The sequence below is a fragment of the Odontesthes bonariensis genome, chromosome 3, assembly GCF_027942865.1.
Source record: "Odontesthes bonariensis isolate fOdoBon6 chromosome 3, fOdoBon6.hap1, whole genome shotgun sequence".
Classification (NCBI taxonomy): domain Eukaryota; kingdom Metazoa; phylum Chordata; class Actinopteri; order Atheriniformes; family Atherinopsidae; genus Odontesthes; species Odontesthes bonariensis.
Genome location: NC_134508.1, coordinates 22002173 through 22015838, shown reverse-complemented (window position 1 = coordinate 22015838; position 13666 = coordinate 22002173). Strand labels below are relative to the sequence as shown.

The following is a 13666-nucleotide window of genomic DNA, read 5'->3' as shown; positions in this document are numbered from 1 at the left end:
TGGAGAAGTCATTATTTAAAACTTCAGTTATAGAGGCCTCCTGGCTGCATGCCCATGTTGCCATTTATTAGATTACCCTCCACCTTCACTTGATCTGCCTTGGCAATGTGACACAAGTGAAAGGCCGATTAAGACATTACCTTAGCAGCAAATGATGAGCTTGGCTTCTCCAAGAGGTCCCAGAGTTTCTTCCTCTTTTCGGAGCAGCATGTGGTTGTAAACTCCTCTCCTTCCCTGTCCCTCATGTTCTCCGCCTCTCTTTTGAGCTCTTCGTTCATCTGCTCCTTCTTCTGGTGATACCTGGCCTGACAGCAAGACTCCAAATAGATCTCGTCAATGCCCCAGAAGTCCAGCTCTTGGCTGAACGAGAGGGCGCACATTTCCTCCATCATGTGCAACTTGCCTGTGCGGTAAAAGTTCAGAATGGAGGTGAAGGCGCCGGGGTGTCTGTCGAAAAAGTACTCGTTGTTATCCAAGCTGTAATCGTCGCATATCTCCAGTATAGAATCGTGGGTGTTGCAGTCCTTCAGTTTGCCCAGTCTTGTACGGGGCAGCCTGTCCAGCGTCCTCCAAAGGACCTCGTGGAGAAGCCCTCCAACGTTCAGTCTCACTCGGTGGGAATGGGCTTTGCACCGGATGATGTCTATGGTTTCCGGTGGCAGCGTGGTGGTCAAGGGAGGCCCAATTTTGATCATCTTCGCTCCAGTCAGTCAAACACTTGAAAAGACCTGAAGACGTAGTCCAGTAGATTAAGAAGACATGGTCCTGAAGATGACCGCATCAGGGCCCATCGTCGTTTCTTGTTTCTAAAACAAAATAAAGAAGAGGGAAATGATTCGGGGGCTGCTGAGCGGCACCGCCGATGTCCTACAGTAGCAATGTCAGGTGGTTTATCCACTCATCAGAGAACCAAATAAATATTTTAATCAGCTTTAAGAGGCACAGACGCTATTCTTGCTGACAAGGGTTGGGTGGGGGTGGGGTTGACAGCCGGGCCAATGATAAACTGGACTCTCCTTGTAAACGCTGTCCGGTGCTGAAACGCCCGATCTATCACTCCGCCGGCGTGTCGCTGTCCACGGTGCTGAAAGGAGTTAGTTCGGGTGGGACGGCGATCAATTTCTCCCCAAAGTTGTCGTGTTCTGGGCTGTTATGTGAATGCGTCGCTGAGCTGTTCTCTAGAGTGGTATTAAGCTGGACTAATACTGACACCGATTATAAACTTTGATTAACAGCCCTCTCCCCTGAGAGCAGTCTTAGGACATAACACAGCCCTAGACAGTCTTTATAAGTTAATTGTAATGTCACGCCCCATACCAACGCTTACATGATCTTTTTTTTTATCTTCAAAATAGTAATAAGTGTACGGAAAAGCTTTATGAAGTTTATTTTTGTTGCGTCTAACATGCGCATTTCTGAGTCACGCAACAGAAATTCATTGGGGGGGGGGGGGGGGTTGACATTGGAATTGATATGCGGTCTCATTTTCGTGGACGCCAGCTACGCCAAATACACACTAGACTCAACATCTCCAACTGAAAGCAAATGGGCTACAGAGCCATGGCGCTTACAATAATAAGACCTGAAGATGAAATATGCTTAAATACAGTACAAGAACAAACACAATACATACGTGTCTTCCTTATATTCCGATTCACCTCATGGGTCAACATCAGCAACATTTCAAGTAAGTGCGCTACAACTTGTTAAGCCTGTCAATGTTTCCGACGCTCTGCTGGGAGCTGATGGAGGCATCCTGAGCTACACAGAGACATGGTGAAATTGTCTGGGTGAGACATGTAGTAAAATGTCCAGTCTGCTCGCTCCATCCCTCCTGGTGAGAATCAACAAGTAAATTCCTGATTTTAAACGGGAATACTCTCGGTGTTTCGCCTCTACCTGCTCGCAGTGTCACTGCCGGCGCCTGTGACTGTGGCCGGGATTCATCCGGGGCTGATTTCACTCAGGCTCCTCCAGCGGCGCAGCCTGTGTGAAAGTTAACCCTTACAGAACCGGCGAGTCACATCTCACTGCGTCTAAACTGCATTCCTGCTTTTTTCAGCAGGATTCCCACTCATCTTGGTTATAGACAGGCCAGACATTGCCTCTGTTGTTGCAGATTAAATCAAACACACGTGTCCATTGAAATGATCCACTGATGACTATAATGTATTAATAGCAGACGTGTTTGTAAGCACTTTGGGAATCTTTTATAGTGATCCTAAAAATCCCTGAGAGCTCTCCACGTATTGAAATACATTATCCTAAAGGGAGTGAGCTCAAGGTAAACTTTATTCTTCTCAGTGTAGCCTGGCTGGCTTTGTTCCATAGTGGTCAGAAGTATAGAAAAAAAAGTAACAGTTAATAAACTGCCCAAAAGTACTGAACACCTATACATTGAGGTCAAACATGTAGAGGCCATTGAGGTATAATTTCTTGCATAAAAGCCCATTATATATCCTATTAAGTGACTGAAGTCAAAACATCTGCGTTGTTGTCCTTTGTCCGTGGTCTGTTATAGATGTTCTCTCCTGCAAGTAATAATTCAACTGCTTTCTTAACAACAAGTGAACACAAGCTTTCCGCTCCAACTCACTCTCCAAAGAGTGAGCATCCCAGATAGGAGTGGACTCCGGGGCGGATCAGCCCTCAAGCCGGGCAGGTCCGCCGTCCTGATCAACCGCTCACCCCGCCTCCACACAGCGTTATATCTTATCAGCGGACCCGTTGCGGACTCAAGGCGGATCCGCACATTGTACGCGCTCTTTTCAAACTCGGCTTCAGCTGCATTCGGAGTTGGGCAGTGACACGCCCCGCCTCCAATAGCAGGAGGCGGGCTTCCAAACAATGTACTCTGAAACAGCTGCACACTAGGCGGATCCGCACCATTCTTTGTTACAGCGTCATTCAAAGTTGGAAAGCAACAGCGAAACGTCTCCTTCGGCAGATCGCACTGTAAGTAAACTGTTAATATGTGCTTGTTTATGCAGATGGAAAGCTGTCTCTATGATTTAACTTTGTAATATAGCATAGCGATATAGCATACGAAATTATCCTCCGCTTTTAACCCATCCAGGTTGGCACCTGTTGACACAAATGTACATGCACAGGGTCACACACTCAGAGAGAGATGCCAACCTGGGGCGGTGGGCAGACATTCAGCAGGGGTGCATGGAGGTACAGTACTTGCTCAAGGGCACCTCGGCTGTGGAGGTGGACTAACACCCCTCCAGCTGTCAGTTCCACCAATCTTTTTTGAGTGGTCACTATATCATTCACTCATCACTCATTCATCTAAGTTGACTATACACAGGTTATTTTTGTTACTCTTAAACTGCATTCCTATATTTAGAAATTCTATATCTGAAGTATGTGACAGATTGTCCATTTTGGAGTGCATCACTATGTGTATCCTGTCACATTACAAATTGTGATTATGATGGTGGATGATGAGAACTTAATTGAAAATCTCCTTTTGTGATTACAGATTCTGTCAGAAAAAATCCTGTCGCTCGTGCTTCCACTGAACATGATGTCTGCAGGCATGCCATCCGGTGGTTCCATCTTAGCAGCAGATAGGTGAACCTCAAGGAGACGCAGTACACACGAGGTTCACCCTGCTGACCATGTCTAAGCACATCACATGTTATGTCAGTTCTTGCTCTTTTTTTATTGTTCATTTAAATGAGTGCATGACCATTCATAAATAAATGTAAGAATTTCCATCATGTGTGTCCATTATCTTATTAGCCACTTGTAGTGATGTGTTGGTCAATCTGGTGTTTGTGCCAGCTCTTTTAAGTGAACTCAATTCCACTTAATTGGTTGTATCCAACCAATCATATGATCACAAGGATCATACTCTAATGTCCCATATATCTCCAGGGAGGTTGGTGGAGGTTACTGTCCCGGTATAGAGGATGAGGGAGGCAGGGAGAGCAGTACAGCACAATGGATAGCAGATGAGATGAAGTACCCAGAGAGGACCCATGCATGTACAGGGAGAACATGCAAATCACATACAGAAAGACCCCTGGCTGGATTCTAACACCTGCAACAGTGCTACCTACTTTACTCATAATAATAACCCAATTTTAGGTCTTTTGCAGCTTAACAATAAATCATTTTCAGGTGTATAAGGCTAAACTGGTGGGATTTTTATGGAGTCACTTCTAATTGGTAAGCAAGTTTTTATCTGTATCTACTTTTGTTAATAAATTCATAATAAATAAAGGTTCTGGACCAAATGAGTCCACCTTAGTTATAAGTATCATAAACGGATCCGGGCCGGATGATGTGTTCTATGACCGGATCCAAAACGGATCCGGGCCAGATGTGGCACTTAATGAGTGGATCCGGGATCTGGATCTGTTCCGGATCCGTTCTGGTGTGCAAGTGGACTCTGATCCGGGTCCGTTTTGCGGATCCGTTCCTGAGCCTTCCCTAATACCGTAACGGATCCAGTCCGGAGTCCGTTTGCTATCTGGAATGTGTCAGCGTAACAGATGTGTGATTGGCTTTGTTTACGGTACAGGCAGTCCTCTTACACTCACCCGCCGTTTTTGACATAAAGAACCCTTAGCTTCTTACAGCTAAAATTGTGAGCACTAGCTCAATTCCTTTGTCTCATGTCAGTAATATCTACAAAATAATGTTGTTGAAGTTGAAATGAGTATGTTACGGAAGTACTTGATGAAATCATAACCACAAACAATGGAGAAGTGACAACACATGACTGTAAAACAACTTGATACTCACATTTATTGATAAATATTAAAAAGAATTCATATATATTTTATAAATAAAGAATACAAAAGTACAAAGAGCATATTGACAATATTTACAATGTTGAAATGTGCAAAAGCAAGTATAGTTTTTCATTTCCTAGAGTATATTTTCTGGTTTATATCGGACAAGCAAGTCTCCCTCAGGCTGCAGCATCCCAAATCCATAACGACTGGTATTTATCTCTGGCATCTGAGCTTTTGAGTCACAGAGCTCCAAATCGTAGTTGGTCAACAACGTATAAACGAACCTGAGGTGTAAACACAGATTAAACACAAAATTAACACAATCAAGTAGAAATGTAGTCACAAATATTTTCATGTCCTCAGCAATCTGAAAACTATCGTTGAAATATGTCAGGGACACTCACTGTCTGATGGTACTGATGGCAAATGGCTTTCCCACACAGCCATTGTTCCCTGCGCCCCATGGCATGGTGTAATACTTCAGCTGCTTCCCTCCTTTGTAGAAATCCTTCTTCGCTGATCCGTCCTCATTCAGGAAACGGTCATACTTGAATTTCTGCAGAGGAAGCATAATTTTGGACAGCAGATATTAAATGCAAGCAATCTCATAATCATGAAATTCACTGCTCATTTGGTTGTCCAATTACAAGGGACTCTGTCTCTTTTCTTTTTTCCAAAGCAGACTGTTGCTGTCCTTCCCACGCCCATTAGCTCTGTTTCTGTTCCTGTGCTCAAGAAATCCCTTAATGGCCCTCAGCTCCTAGTTTGACCTCTCACCACGTTGTACAGGGTCAGCTTTTTTTTCACAGGCGCTGATTCATCCCTTACATAAACAAATACTGATGCTAATTGCACTTAAGTCGGCCTCCAAAGAGTTTCTAAGACAATTACTACAATTCATGTTGGCAGCACAGAAGGGTTTTGAGAGGTTGGAAGCAAGAAAGCAGCTGCTCCAACAAGACAGAATGACAAACCTGTGGCTGATGGTAAATCTCAGGGTCCATTTGAGGGCTGATGAAGGGGAACAAACACACCCTGTCTCCTTTTCTTAGCAGGTATTCTTGGCCATCAGCCATGTAGAGGATCTTTTCTTGCACTACTTCTCTTGTGATGAAGGAGGCAGCGGTGAGCCTCAGTGTCTCTTCCAAGGCACTATCTGAGAAAGAGCAGACAGAAATGGTTACTATTTGTAAAAAAAACAAGAGCAACAGCATCATTTTTGTGGAAACAAATGTCTGCAGTATTTCACTATTTCTAATACATTTCTGTGACTAATCTGGAGGATTTTTGTTTTTTAATCAGTTTGTTAATTGTACAGCAAAATTTTGTATTAATCTGTCTTTGTGTGCATTACCCATGTACCTATTATTGATAAATAAAGAAACATTTAATTGATTTTCTTTTGTCTATTATTCCAGATTTCACTCTAGAAACTACAATGTCTTTGACAATATACAGTAAAAAGGACTTTAATTTGTAGTAATCTGACAAAAGAAAATCAATTAAATGTTTTTTGTTTACAAAAGTTGGGATAAAGCCCTCACCAAACACCGGTGTGTTCACGGATCTGTCCATGAGGGATGTCTGGGAGGTCTCCATCTGTGAGATCTGGCTAAACTCCCTCTTTACTGCCATCAGAGCTTCAGGATTTGTCAACAAGAAACCCAACAGCCAAAATGCAGCAGGACCAACATTACCCTGGAAACACACAAAGACACAAGAGGTTGGTGATAAGGTCTCTCACTCTGGTGTTGCATAGTGACAGCGCAGGTGGCTATTTGGTAACAGCAAATAAAGCAACACATGACATCCACAGTTCTTAAATCTACCTTCTGTTTAGAGTTGTAACAAAACACAGATTTCACTCAAACGTAAGCTACATTAATTCCAAAAGCCTAATGATTTTATAATGCAGGAAGAGTGGCTTCCTCTCATGTGTCTGGAATGAGACTATGCTCTGGAGTGTCTCACTGCTGGCAAAGCCCAGCGCAGTAATGGTTTACTTAAAAAGGAAAGCCGCTGGAAGCCTGAGGTCCCCTGCCATCTGCCTGCAACCAAGGGCAGCACATCGAAGCTATTCAGTTTTATGGAAAAGCAGGAAGAGTCCTCTTTGCTAAGAGTACAAACATAGAATACTTAGGAAAATGGGAGAAAAAGGGACTTGTCACAAAATAACTGGAAAATTATTAATCACTAACAAACATTCCTCATGAGATAATTTGTGTGTTGATCCAACGATGTTTCACTAATACATGAAATTAAATCAGCTTTTAGCACATTCAGTATATTAAAGATCTATAGGAAGGACAGTTTTCCTCAGACACGCACATATTTCACAGTTTAAACTTAATAGGTTATTGTCTGATAGCAGTACTGTTTTTCATCATGGTTTTACAGCCTGATAAATCTCCAGCACAGCATGCAAATATGCATCAATTCCTCCCACTGATGTTTTACGATCATTTGAAGATGTGACAGCTAAAGACGTGACTATAAAACTCCTGATTAAATTCAAATAAACCAAGAGGACAAGGGTGAGTATATAACCTGAAGGCTAGATGAAGAAAACATTTGATTAAAATCCCTCCAGCTGGATTGCAGGCAACACTGCACGAGTCAGAATCAAGTCCATTTACATGTGAGTAAGGCTTAACTAGATGGCTAAAGTTTAACAGCTAGAACCCCAAAACACTAAAACTATAAAAACAACTACTTCTTGATGCTGTGTAAATGACCATTAATTTGTTGGAGATGAAAAGAGACGCAGGTATGTATGTATGTATGTAGACTCTGCTCCATGATGTGACCTAAAACAAACGTGACAAAAACTGAAGTATTTTGACAGATTATTAAAATTATTCTTCGACATAGATACTTTAGAAGCACACTTTAAACTAAAGACTATTGTGACAGAACATTTTAAATAAAGTATCCATTAGTTTTATTTTGAGAGAAAATTGTAAGGGAGGATCTTGAAGCCCAACGCTACTAAAACAAATGTTCTAAACCCTGACTTAGATGCTCTCATGTATTCCTGAATCAGAAACCAACAGCGCCCCCATGTGCTAAATAAGAGAACCGCACGCCTGCATCTGCTCTTAGTTATTCATTCATTTTCCATGCTGGCTTTAGTATAGGGCCCTTCCCACCTACCATCAGTCAAGTGGGAGGTAGGCTACACCTTGGACAGATCTCCCACACAGAGACAATAACTAAGCACTCTCACCTGTATGAACAGTTTAGAATAATCAGTTAACCTGACATGCATCTTTTTGGACTGGGACAGGTACACGCAGAGTGCTCGAGGAGATCACGTAACACAGAAAGATCTCAGCTGAGATTTAAACTGCTCTTGCTGTGAGGCAACAGTACTACCCACCACCCCACCATGCTGCCCGCATTTCCCCATATCGAAGTCAAATCTCCTTGGAGACATGTGTGACAGAAACAACCCTTCAAAGACACAAAGTTATCAAGTTCATCTAAGTGAGTGAGCAGCTTATCTAACCTTTATACATGATCAACAAGAGTAGTCCTCTTTTGTGAATACAAAATGCCGCTCCTTCATGGTCTGACTCACCTGTGTGGCCCAGAGCTGCATGAGCACAGCCTTTCTCTGAGTCTCCTCATCGACCCCGTCCTCCTGCAGGAGCTGCCTGTAGGCGTGGAGCCAGGGGCTTGACCCCGAGTCCTCATTCAGACCCGCTGGAGCCAAAAGGTCCCAGAGTCTTTTACGAACGCTCTGTGCTGTTCTCTTCTCCTCTGTTGCACGCAGATAAACATCACAAAGTGAGTGAGTGAGTCACAGACACAAACATAAACATCTCAACTAAAAGTAGATAGTTGAATAGTTACCACTAGGGCTGGGCAACGATTCAAATTTTTAATCTAGTTAATCACATGATTTCCCTGATTACTCGCGATTAATCGCATTTGTACGCAGAATCCAAAAATTAATTCAAAAGTAGTGTATAGCTTTTAGCATTTAGTTTTATTTTAATTTTACTACCATATGAATGAAAGTGCCATAACATTTGTTGTGCAAACACACTTTTAACATCAGCATTTCTATGTAGTTTTTATGCAGAAGCTGTCTGTTTTGTTGAATGACTTGTTGGTATCAGTTGTGTGTTTTGCCTTTAAGTGATATTTTAGACTGGAACTACTACGGTGAGAAGACAATTCAACTTGGCTGTGTTTACAGATGACTTTGGTTCTGTCGACTCCGCCGTCTGGAAGAACTTTAAAATGAAAATGGCCGAGTAAAAGTTCCGTACCCTTCTCCATGTTTGGTGGATCCGCCGATTACTTTCTTTTACGGTTCCACAGCAGACAGCAACAGACTTTTACAAAATAAAAGCCTGTGAGCAACAGACTTTTACAATAATAATGTCTCTCTGAACTTTCCTATCCATTAAAGGCACAAAAGTCCCCCCCAAAAAATGTAATTTTTTTTTTTTTAAATAAAAAAAATAATTAAAAAATAAAATCTGCATTAATGCGCGATAAAAAATGTATCGGCGTTAAGTAATTGACGAGTTAACGCGATAATAACGAGTTAACTCGCCCAGCCCTAGTTACCACTGAGTTCAAGCAGTGGGGCAGAAATAATATTCCAGTTATGACACGCATAACAAGAGGAGGTACGTAATGACACTCTAATGACTGTATTCTTTATGGTATGCGCGGAACAGATGGAACTACGTACAATGAATCTGAGAAATAACATTGCATGATGTGACGACATGCAAGTTAGGTCACAGTCTGTGGAGGTGAATCTGTCAAGTCGTAAAAAAAACACTAACTCCCAGACACTCTGTAAGCAACTGAGTGAGTGCACTTTGCTATGGCAACCAGAAAAACAAATCAAAGAGAACTCATCGATGATGTAAACCTCCATTAACTGGTGACAAATGTAAACAGTTAAAAATATTTCAAATCACTTAACACATTACTCTCTTGAGTCATGACTTGCACTGCCTTTGCCTTTCTTATATGCCTTTCATGCTGGATCACGGAGGAGTTTAGGAAATAAGAGGGAATTCTGAAGAGTTGTGGTCAGTGTATCTACCTGTTTTTAGCGTGCCTCTTGCCAGATTGGTTAAAAAACCATCAAACTTCTTGTACTCCTCGTAGACGCTCGAGGGATCTGCTCCATTGTTGTTCTGTTCTCCTCCAAACAGCGTCATGTACCCCGCCCTGCAGAGAGAGAAGGGTGAGAAAGTGCAGCATTCCACGGTCAATGAATGCCGAAAGTTTTTCTTGTGATGGACAGATAACTAACCCACACAGATTTTTTTCTTCTTCTGTTTGAAAGCCCACCCACGAAATTTACATTTTTTCCCACTGGCACACCCAAAGTTAATGGAACATCTCCACATGCAAGACATCAACAAATCACGAAAAACTGTCAGAGACTGCTTAGGACTCTTATCTCGAAAAGAACCTTTTGAACTTTTTGACTCACATGCACTCCGCTAAAAACCTTTCGGCCGGAAAGGTGACCTTGGGCTCTTAAGCGACAGAGTGTCGCCACCATACATTTTTCTAACTGCGTTTACAAACAGGAGATTACAAGAGGGACTTGTGTGTAAACTGTTTAGCTGTGGGGATTTTTTTTCTAGCATGCCTCCTTTGACAGTTAAAGGGATTGGTGTGTGTGTGGGAGGATAGGACTTTTTCATACTTAAAGAGTAAGCCGTAACAGAGGTTAAACAGTCCTTCTTCTTTCCAGTCTCTCTGGTTCTGAGGCATCTCAGCTTTCAGCAATGCCTGCAGGTGCCTGCTCATGGAGCTTTTGAGCGCAGCCAAATTCATTCCCAAAAAGTGCCTGCAAACACAAATAATTACAGGAGGTGAGGGGAGAAAAAGTTACCTGCTTAAGCCTTGTAGGAAATGTGGTAAATGATGTGCCACTTATCGATGGTTTTGTTAAAATGCACAACTATTGTGTGGCTACTGAGTTAAAACCACCGAAGACTAGAGAGCTGGTAACAAGAAAGTGGAGAGAAACTACTTAACTCTGATCAGTTTTGGCAGAATGCATGAAACACATGTAGATAAAAATAAAAGACAAGCAATTACAAAACAAGAGCTACTGAATTAAAACGAGCAAAAATGGGAAGGGAGCATCCACAGTGACACTTTCCATGAGACGTGAGAGGACGGGTTCTAACAAACTGTTTCACTTCCACGTGAACTCAAAATGAAAATGAAAAAAAAAAAATTAAATTAATTAATTAAAATTAAAACAAAGCGTAACGTTTACACAGTATAGAATTACCTTTTCATCATGGCTTTGGCTTTTGCTGGCTGGTCAAGTGGGAGCTGCAGGTTGAAGATCCTCTCCATGAGCACCTGCGCGTAGCGTGTAAAGTCCAGTGAATCCGAGTCGCTGATGACCGCGTCGTACGAGTGTGGATCCATCAGTAGCGTCACGTAGCGACCGGCAACACGCACCTGTGCATCGGCAGTGGAGAAATGGAAATGAATGAGAAACATTTAGCGGGTGCAGAGCAAATCATCTTCATTTTTTTGTTTTCTGCTGTTTTGTAAAATGAATTGAACAGTGATATCATGTAAATACAATATATTACCCCGCAAAACTTTGTTGTAACCAATTCTCTTTCATCAATGTTTAAAAATCAAGATAAATTATGAATAAGCACACAGCGATTACCATCTACTTCTTTTGTTTCAGGATAAAAAGAAACCATCGCACATTATTACAAAATATATGTTGTGCGACTGCTCTCACTACATGCTGTTCTTAAATCTTCAACAGAATCGCTCAGAATGTACTTCATGAGCTGATGGAGAGTCCGTGGTGGTGTGAACCTCTTCATATTAGAAACAGAAACAGAAAGCAGCGTATTCCTCAGTAAGTGTGGTTCAAAATTCCCTTCTCTTTGCTTCACTGACAGGGAATCTCCTCTCTTGTGATGCGTTAAACCCTCCAATCTGAAAACTGAAAGCTTTCAGTGTCATCTTCTGCCAAAATGCACTGTGCCACAACTTTTAAGGAGGGAAAAAAAGGGTTCCTTGTATCCACATTACATTGGTAACAGGTTGTCAATCAACGTTAAGCTCAAGTGGGAGGCAAGGTGATTCAAAGTTCTGAAAACAAAGAAAAAAACAACGCAGATGTAGATCATCTGAGATTGTGTTCCACTCACAGTGAAAATGTTTCCATGTTTCAACTTCATTCGATTTATGAACTTGGAGGCATCTTTTCCAAATTCGAGGGCATGGCCCAACCATGGAATAACTCCTTTATCAAGAGGCGGTTCACTCTTGGATCTAAAAGAAAGAAAAAAGAACAATATAAATGGAAACTTTGTGGTTGTACACCATTATTCTGCAGACAGCCGATTCTTGTTCTTCTGGTTGTTACTTTAACCTCGTGACATGACAAGTTGGAACAATGAAGTGCTTTAACGTCAGGTTCACACAGTGATTGCGCGTGGTTTACCCTGACAGCTCAATAACTTTTGTTTGAAGTGTTTCCACTACTGTGTTGTCTGCACAGAGAAGTCAAAGTATAAGGCAATCTCTAGTCTTTTTTTTAATTAGAGGATGACCAGAGGACATTAATTAGTTTTAAGGGATGTTATATAATTTCAAACTTGCCACGCATTAATAAAAACAAAGCCCCGCTGGGTGTACAGCGTAAGCAACAGTTTAAATTTAACTGCGCGGTTAAACAGCATTCCTTTAACCCGAGCCAAGGATTAAAAGGATCGGGTGCGGGAATTAAAGGAAACGCGCGGGGTTTCCCTTTTATTGTCACCAGTTGTGATTAACTCATTAAAAGTAGAATCGCACACGCTTTCATGCTGAAATTCACATTGCAACACAGTTAACTTAGAACGATATCATCAGTGTAATAAAAACGTTTTTTTGTTTTTTTTTTTAATTCTGAGATTGTTACACTTAAGTGCTGCAGTCTCAAACTATTTACAGCTTTTAAAATATAATAGATGGGAACCACTTACCTCCGCCTGCTTGTGATGAGAAAATAAAGCAAGACGAGCAGAAGAACGGTACAGATCATCTCGTGTGTTCAAACTTCACCGCTCGGCATAGACCTCAGCGTCCTATCGGCTGTCACTTTGGCTTTTATACATCCTCTTCGCCTCGTTGCGTCACACCTCTCGTCATCAGTCATAATATTATAAAGCTTATTGTGTCTGTGAGACACTGAACTCACTGACGTAAACGGGACGTCCTGCTGACTAGCCTATGTCTAAGTCAATAATAGCAACTAAACGTCATTCCTTCGTAATTCCTGAAACAGCCCGTTTGATACATAATTCAGGATTTTATGGCAGACAATAGGAGTGAAAATCAACTGTTTATATATGCCTAAAATAGTCATTTGTAATTGTTAAAGAACCCGCAAATAATTCCGTCCAGCTCGGTTTAAATTTATACAATGGATCATCCAGAGTACATTTATGAGAAGGACCGCTCTTAAATACGATCATGACCTTAAGCCAACTTAGACTGACCGAAGCAGCGTTTGTGGCCACGGTGCTTTTATTTCCTGCTCATATCTTCTCATGAGAAAGTGATAACAAGAACTGGTAAATAAATCTTTTCCTGCTATTGAATAACTCTGGGATTGAATAACGCTGTTTTGGCAAGGCATTCCGTCATTGAGAGACTAAAGGGAGAATAGTGCTGCCTGACACGTGCACTGCAGTATCATCATCATCACCCACCCCAGGTTACTCACAACAAAACTCCCTTCTTTGGCTTCTCCGTTCCCTGTACGTTCAGGACAGCACGTCTGACACGCAGCGCTAAAGGAAAATGAAGCCTTCATTTATCAGGCGACATAGCTGAAAAACTATTGGCCGCCAAATGTAGTGACTGATTTAAGTTGCAGCTTACAAATCTTAAATATTAAACTC

At 41.8% G+C, this 13666-nt stretch overlaps 2 protein-coding genes and 1 long non-coding RNA gene across 3 annotated transcripts in view; 1 reads left to right on the top strand and 2 right to left on the bottom strand.

The window, feature by feature from the left end:
- The window catches only part of LOC142377153 (potassium voltage-gated channel subfamily B member 1-like), a 46879-nt gene extending 44954 nt beyond the window's left edge, over positions 1-1925 (bottom strand). The window contains exons 1-2 of the mRNA XM_075460977.1: positions 1634-1925; positions 141-806 (exon numbers count right to left, since the gene is read on the bottom strand). Coding sequence (XP_075317092.1) covers positions 141-695 — 555 coding nt within the window. The 5' untranslated portion in view covers positions 696-806; positions 1634-1925. The remainder of the gene's footprint in view (positions 1-140; positions 807-1633) is intronic.
- A 976-nt stretch (positions 1926-2901) lies between these two features.
- LOC142377813 (uncharacterized) lies at positions 2902-3648 on the top strand. The gene is made up of 3 exons (XR_012769553.1): positions 2902-2955; positions 3077-3177; positions 3488-3648. It is a non-coding gene; the product is annotated as an uncharacterized LOC142377813 (long non-coding RNA).
- Positions 3649-4736: 1088 nt separating this feature from the next.
- LOC142377152 (prostacyclin synthase-like) lies at positions 4737-13359 on the bottom strand. Its single transcript, XM_075460976.1, has 10 exons — positions 12746-13359; positions 11927-12050; positions 11035-11210; positions 10438-10581; positions 9823-9950; positions 8332-8513; positions 6296-6449; positions 5726-5907; positions 5156-5307; positions 4737-5035 (listed from the first exon to the last, which is right to left on the bottom strand). Exons 1-10 carry the CDS (start codon positions 12802-12804, stop codon positions 4885-4887), a joined length of 1452 nt encoding a protein of 483 aa, XP_075317091.1. The 5' UTR covers positions 12805-13359; the 3' UTR covers positions 4737-4884.
- Positions 13360-13666: the final 307 nt, after the last annotated feature.

Bases quoted from the DNA above. Each gene is read 5' to 3' on its own strand.
- LOC142377152 (XM_075460976.1), bottom strand. From the start codon at position 12,804: ATGATCTGTACCGTTCTTCTGCTCGTCTTGCTTTATTTTCTCATCACA. The intron at 12,051-12,745 runs GTAAGTGGTTCC...TCTTTCTTTTAG, and splicing joins CTCATCACAAGCAGGCGGAG to ATCCAAGAGTGAACCGCCTC. The intron at 6,450-8,331 runs GTGAGTCAGACC...GTGTGTTTCCAG, and splicing joins TGCAGCTCTGGGCCACACAG to GGTAATGTTGGTCCTGCTGC.